Source organism: Eurosta solidaginis, chromosome 3, assembly GCF_040869045.1.
Source record: "Eurosta solidaginis isolate ZX-2024a chromosome 3, ASM4086904v1, whole genome shotgun sequence".
In the NCBI taxonomy this organism is placed as follows: domain Eukaryota; kingdom Metazoa; phylum Arthropoda; class Insecta; order Diptera; family Tephritidae; genus Eurosta; species Eurosta solidaginis.
This window is the reverse complement of record NC_090321.1, coordinates 73,098,535-73,105,862: the sequence shown is the minus strand read 5'-3', so window position 1 is coordinate 73,105,862 and position 7,328 is coordinate 73,098,535. Positions and strand designations below refer to the sequence as shown.

The 7,328-nt window shown below is 37.2% G+C and overlaps 1 protein-coding gene across 1 annotated transcript; it reads right to left on the bottom strand.

The window, feature by feature from the left end:
* Positions 1-307: 307 nt before the first annotated feature.
* Positions 308-1,985, bottom strand: Ntmt (N-terminal methyltransferase). The gene has a single exon (XM_067772300.1). It carries the CDS (start codon positions 1,847-1,849, stop codon positions 1,142-1,144), a length of 708 nt encoding a protein of 235 aa, XP_067628401.1. The 5' UTR covers positions 1,850-1,985; the 3' UTR covers positions 308-1,141.
* Positions 1,986-7,328: the final 5,343 nt, after the last annotated feature.

Here is a 7,328-nt window from a genome sequence, read left to right as displayed (position 1 = left end):
ATCATCATAACTCTAATGTTTTTTTTATGTTCCGAAAGATTTACAAACATGTAAATTTGTTTTTGTTCGTTTAATTAATAAGCGTTCTTTACAACCGTATGAGGGTCCATACAAGGTACTTGAAAAAAAAAAACAAGAAGTATTTTGAAATAGAAATTGATAATTTAATCAAAACTATCCCGATTGACAGGCTAAAACCGGCGATTATTGAAACGTTACCTAACAACTCTAACACGCATCACAATAACATTAGAACAAAAACGAGTAACATTTAATTAATTTAATGTTAATTCTCTGGAAGGGGGAGTAATGTAGGGTTCTTATTATTTGTATTTAACTTTGTGTTTAAGTTACTTTGATCTTTGTAATTTTAATATGTTCTATCAATATTTTAATTTTCAATATTGATTTTTTTATTTTTCAAAAATTTTCATGATTACTCAATTTTTTACATCAAGAACATGGTTCATGCATCAAGATGATATAATCTACATAACTATGTGAATATTCATATTAATAAAAATAATAAGGATACTACAAATATGTCATTACGCATGGCGCAAAAACATTGAATATTTGGTAAAAACTTGAAATGTTTAATGAAAAACAATATATGTATGTATTTAAACATGGTCATGATTAGTACTAATTGTTATTTCAATTAATATATTTACAGTATAAAATAAATTAATATATCGATTAGCAATATGTACTAATAAAATTTTGAAACATTTTATTTCAGATTTTTTAGAATTCAATCCAAGTTCATTGACGAGTCTAAAGCTAAAATTGGTAATACTATAGATAGGGGTCAACTGCTAATTAAAAATTCGCAAATATCTCTTGACCGAAGTGAAATTTATGGTTTCCAACATTTTTGGACATGTATTAGTATACGACCTCTACCTTGGAGTGGGTGTATAGCACAGTTACGACATACAAAATACCGAAATGAGTAAACCAGAATCAAACGAATCTCAAATAATCATAGTGCCGAGACTTGGATTTTCACATTTCTGTATGTTATTTTACATGTACATTACTATACGACTTGTAGCGATGTCAGCAGATTGTCTCGATTGTGAGTTGCTGCCCTAGAGTAATAACCTTAAATTAAATCTAAGAATCATCTACGATGTTATTACTCAGTGGGGCGACATGCCATCATGTACACTGGATACAAGCTTTTGGGAAAACTTTGTTGGCGCCATGTCTTTATTATTCGAAATCCAGCACTATTGATGGCTATCTCATATGTTTTAAGTGGACGTGTTATTGAAGAGTCTTTCTTATCTTCCTCAACCATATTGGACGAGGTGACATTTTCCTTAATTATAAGATAGCCATTATTAGATAGGCCATTACGCATGCGCCGGAAAAAGCTAACTAGGTCCTCGTCCGTTAGATGTCCCAGTACCCACTGACACCAGCTTACATCATATTTATTTGCTGTGGGGGTAAACTCCTGTAAACCAGTATTATAAATTTCGCCCAAACGACTGCTATTATCACCATTTGGAGCACAATATTCCCGCGCTTTCGCAGCAAAGTTCGCATCTTGTTCAACAATATCGGTTTGTTTGAACCGTCGCATTAAAAGATTTTTTGTTATGCGTCCTATACCGGCACCACAGTCCAATGCTCTGTTTTTTTCCAAATTTTTCAGATCGCTCAAAAAACTACTTGATCCTTGTATATCAATGGTATTCAGATATCCCAGGCCGCCTAGCATACCGTTCACTGTAGCTGGTACTTCTGACCAATATTTTTGTGCTTTGCCATAAAAATCATTCTCAATCCTCTGCTCATCATGTTGAGTGTTTATTATTTTTTCCTCGTCCACGGACATGTTATACAAGTTAATAATAAATGATCAAATATATGAATTAAATATTATGGATCTCAAGGAACACTGATTTATTTTGATAAAAATTGACGCGAAAGCCATATGAATGTGAATGCTTCTTCTTCGGAAAATGAGAGATCATAATGGAATGTTTTCCAGGTTGTGACTGTGTTGATGGAGCTAAGGGCCCATTACTGATACTTAGCATAGACTTGACTTGACTTGGCGTAAACTTGGAAATTTAGTCACGATTATACTCCACTTAGCGCATACAATCTGGCATCATAATCAATAAATGGAATCTCAAAATGTAAACGTCACTTAGAACTTACATAGAAAATCAAAGTTCAACAGACTTCTCAGTCCAGTGTTGCTAAGTTTTGTGTAATCAGTAGCATGCAATGTTCATTTAACAGAACTGTTAGTGACAGTTCTCAATTCAAGTAAAGTTTATGCTAAGTATCAGTAAAGGGCCCTTTAACTTGACTGAGAAGTCTGTTGAATTTTGATTTTCTATGTAAGTTCTAAGTGACGTTTACATTTTGAGATGCCATTTGTTTGTTTCCATTGCATTTTGACATTTTGTCATACAAATTGCCATTATTGATTATGATGCCAGATTGTATGCGCTAAGTGGAGTATAATCGCTGCTACCCTTCAAAAAACGCGAGTACTCCATAAATAATGTAAGGAATACTCCTTTTGGGAGTATAGGAGTATCCAAAACTAATCCATATTCATACAAAAAATGTGCTCCAATTATCATTGCGATGTCCTAGGCGAGGAGTAGGTGATCCCACTCTCGCTTTGTTTGTGAGTATTCCATAGAGTAAATACGTGAGAGTACTTTCCAAAGTACTTTCACTGTAGTACTCCATGGAGCACCCACAGAGGATCATATGCCAAAGTACTAAAGAGGAATTGTGTCGGAAAAAATTATCGGAGTGAATTTAATTTAAAATGAAAGTAAATGAATAGGGGCAATACAACTTTTATATTTTTTACTACGGTTGAAGTCCTCGTCAAAGCAAAATCTGACATCACCGCCATCCAAGAAATGCGTTGGACGAAGCAAGGAAGAAAGAAGATCAAAACTTGTGACATCTATTGAAGTGGCCATACGAATAAGCGCAGTTTCGTCGTCGGATTCGTGGTGGGAGAGAGACTTTGTCGCCAAGTGCTGGCGCTCACGCCCGTGAATGAGCATCTCACCGCTATCCGAATGAAAGCAAAATTTTTTAATATATCATTCATCTACGCCCATGCGCCGACAGAGGAGAAAGACGATGAGGTGAAAGACACTTTTTATGAGCAATTAGAAGGCACATACGAGCGCTGCCCCCGTCATGATATAAAAGTCGTGCTTGGCGACTATAACGCCAGGGTGGGCAAAGAAGGTGTTTTTGGCCCTACAGTCGGAAAGTTCAGCCTATACAATGAAACTTCTCCTAACGGACTGAGGCTGATTGACTTTTCCGGTGCTCGAAACATGGTCATATCCAGCACGAGGTTCATGCATAAAAAGATACATCAAGCTACATTGCTGTCTCCTGATCGAAATACTCGCAATCAGATCGATCACGTTCTGATAGACGGACGGCATGCCTCCAGTTTTTTAGATGCGCGCACGATCCGGGGACCTAACATCGACTCGGAGTATTATCTCGTTGCAGCCAAAATACGCACCCGCCTCAACGCGGCTAAAACCAAGGAACCGCTACGTTCGGATATGCATGTTTATACTCAACATAGCTTATCTATACGTAGTGTTTACTCTCAGTTGCGAGATAGGGGCCGCCTGATGGTGCTTGGTGACTTCAATTTGCCTACAGTAAGTTGGATTGGCAACAGTGAATTAAATGTTTGACGTCCACCGCTCAGCATGTTTTTTGTAAGAGTCTGCTTGATATACATTTACTACAATTAAACAATGTATTAAAATGCAAAAATAAAATGTTGGATTTGGTGTTTGCAGATGACCCTGTGGGTATTGCCCTCAAGCGAATTCCCCCATTATCACTTCCAGAGGATCCACTTCATCCTACACTTGAGGTAATGCTTGATGTTACGGTCTGCTGCTACGGTCTACGGCTACGATCTACTTGGGAGCGTGTTCACGCGAACACACCTAGTGATGTGGCGAAAGTTGCGATAAAAAGTATCGAAAAACAAGGAAAAAGACAGACGGGCGATCGCGAACAAAAAAAAAAAAAAACACGAGTTCCGGAGGAAGAAAAAAGATCTTTTCCTTTTTCGAGCTGAGTTGGTTAAACGTGGTGATTTTGTGCTCTTAAATTTTCCAATTAAGGGCTAAGCGTACTTTAAATTGAATTGTTTTTAAGCCGATAAGCATTGTACATATGAAAACAATCCTATACTACTTTTCGAATATAAAACTGAATGAATTTTCTGCAAGCAACATTTGATATTATTAAAATCGCAATCGTGACGCATTTGGAAGAAATGCAGCGACAGTCAGCTCCGCAGCTACAAAGGAGACGAGTTAAAGGCACCATGGAATCAAAAGATATCAAAGGCAGTGTAAATAATCCTCCACTAATAACCAACATTTGTTCATCGTACACCAAATCTTACCTGCATTTCAAAGTGCTTAATTTACCTACATTTGCCATTCCGACTGTTTTACTACTAGCCGCAATTTCACTTTTTCGTTATGGCAACATACAACGGCCACCTATTATTGTGACGTGGTCTGCGCTGACTGCATGGTACCCCAAAACCACCACAAACTCCATACGCAGTAGCATATGATAAAGCGCCAACCACCACCAACGGCGCCCACTATTATCACGAGCATCACCATCGGTAGTACCTTCCCCAACCCTTTTATTAGCGCCAACCACGAGCGCAACAACCACCAGACGTACCGCCACCACCAGTTGCAACGCACACAACGGGGCCGCGAATATAGGTCCGAGGCCACTAATGTTAACACCTACAACAGGCGGTACCACCGACACCAATACTAGCCGCATCTTTATCAGCTGCGTCCATACCGGCGATAATAATACTAGCGCATCTTTATTAGCTGCGTCCATACCGGCGATAACAATACTACCACATCTTTATCAGCTACGACCATACGGGCTACAATGACAACCACAGGGCAGCGAACATAGGCCTGCGGCCAGGCCAATTGCGACAACGAATATCAGCGGGTAAGGCGGTGAGTTCGTTCCATTACTGAACCAAATATACGTATTTGTAGCCTCAACCTTGTCTTTTAAAATTTTTTTTTGACTCTGCCACATTATATAATGTTAATATACAAACATATTCAAATTTAAGGCTATCACCCTAGTATAGAATTAAAACGAATATGAATACGAATGCAATATGCACAATGAGCGAAGAAAATGAAAAGTTAAGAAAGCAATTCTTGTTATACGTTCGAAATTGTTGCATACTGAAAAATTTACAAAAAAAAAAACAAAGCATATCTTAATGGTCATAGGTAGGCAATTTGTACTGCCTGTGAAACAAAAAAAAAAGTGTTTCAGGTATTAAAATTTGCTTTGCATTACGCTAAAATTTTACTATTACTTTTTTAATTAATGCAATTGTTGCGGATATGATTTTGGAATGAGCAAAAATTATTGATATTGTTTCGGTAAGGAATAAAGTTTTATTGGTAATTCAAGTTCAATTGCATTATCAGTTAAAACGCATTAAATTTATATTAAGGGACGCAAATAACGAGTAATGCGGATTAGCTTACATTATCAACAAAAAAAAAAATTTGTATACATTTTTTTTGACTGAGTTGAACTAAATCCAAAACAATACCAGCACTGACTGATACATGCAAAACAGTTTACGTTTCACCTGAACAAGTAAAACGATTTCACTAATTTTACTATAAGATTAAAAAGTTCACGTTTTACCTGAACCTGTAAAACGATTTCGTTAATTTTACCATAAATTTAAAAGCTTACATTTTACTTGAACATGTGAAACAATTTTTTTGAGGAGTATGATTTACCCCAAATTTAGTCTTAGTTGCGTTTATAACAAACTTCTTAGTACATAGTACATATTAGTGTCATTATACTATGTGTTATACCAAATTGATGTTTTGTTAAACTCAAAGTAAGTCTAATAAACATATTAATTTTGTAAGGGGGCCCCAATTATCGGAAGTTGTATCCAAACTGTACAGCCCTAAGATAGGTTTGTGAATGAAAAAAGAAAAGGGCATTTAACCAAATTTCTACCAAAAAAAAAAAATTTATTATATATATAATATATTAGATTATAAAAACAAACCAATTATTATTACATTCAATGAACCGTCACAAAACGCAGCTCACAATAATTTTTCTAAAAACTTACAAAAAAAAATAGAGTTCCTCTCCAATTAGGCACGCATTTTTGATTGCTACTTTTTTTTTTAAATAAAAATATTTATAAGCATAAATATATATATAAAAAAAAAAAATGTTGCAGTCAGATCAAAAGAAGTTTATAGAAAGAAATGCTATATTAGTAATAATGAAACTTGAATAAATTTGTTAACAATATGGGAATGCTGGCGTCGCCATTTATTTAGAAGGCACGTAGGGTTACCAGGTAAGGGGCCACCGAAATTTAGGTGCTTCGGTGGCCATGGATTTTGAGGGTGGGACATGCACCGGGCGTCGCAACAACACCCGCGGCGCCTTTTTATATATTCGGCCCTTTATCTTTATTTTCCTTTTGGTTCTTTTATTTTAATTTCAACATTTTTTTTCTCTTTGATTTTCATCGTTTGGTAACCGGTCATGTCCGGTTCGGTAATTTTTGTTGCGTTTAGTTTCTTTTGACTTTCTTTTTTGAATTTGAATTTAAATCTTTGAATGTCAACGGTCTGTCCGTGACATCCGGTTCGGCCGGATGTCGTTTATTTTGTATTGATAAGCGTTTTGAGTCGGTCTCTGCGCTTCTGTCAGTTTTTTTTTTTTGAATTTGACAGCTTTTAGTTTTGATAGGCATGATAGGAACTTTTTTTCTATTTATGGCGCAGGAACAGTAAGGTTGGCAAGGACCCGCCCCAGCCGACAATGACTAGCCACTGTGCACCACCACATCATGCCGACCGCCTTTTTTTACTGCTTCCACTGTAAATGCGTTTCCATAACAGATGGCGCCCAACGTGGTTCCTGAGGCGGCGTGTACGAGGGTCACTCCTGGTCAAACTGTGAAGTTGACCATCCCACCAGTCCAGGGTGAGCAGCCGCAGGAGCAGCCACCTGCGTTGCGGTGGGATGGTTGGACGGATCAGGGTGTCCGGAATGATCATCGTCTCCGGTAGCTGAGGGACCCACGAGACTTCACGTCAATCTCCGGAATTTTTTTCATTTTCAGCCGATGAGGCAGTGCTGCACGCACTTGATTTTTTTGTAAGTGGGTTTTTATGTTTCCGGATGTTTTGTCCGTTAGTCGGCCCCGGTTGAATATGTCCGCTAATTGGGTTTTTTTTTTA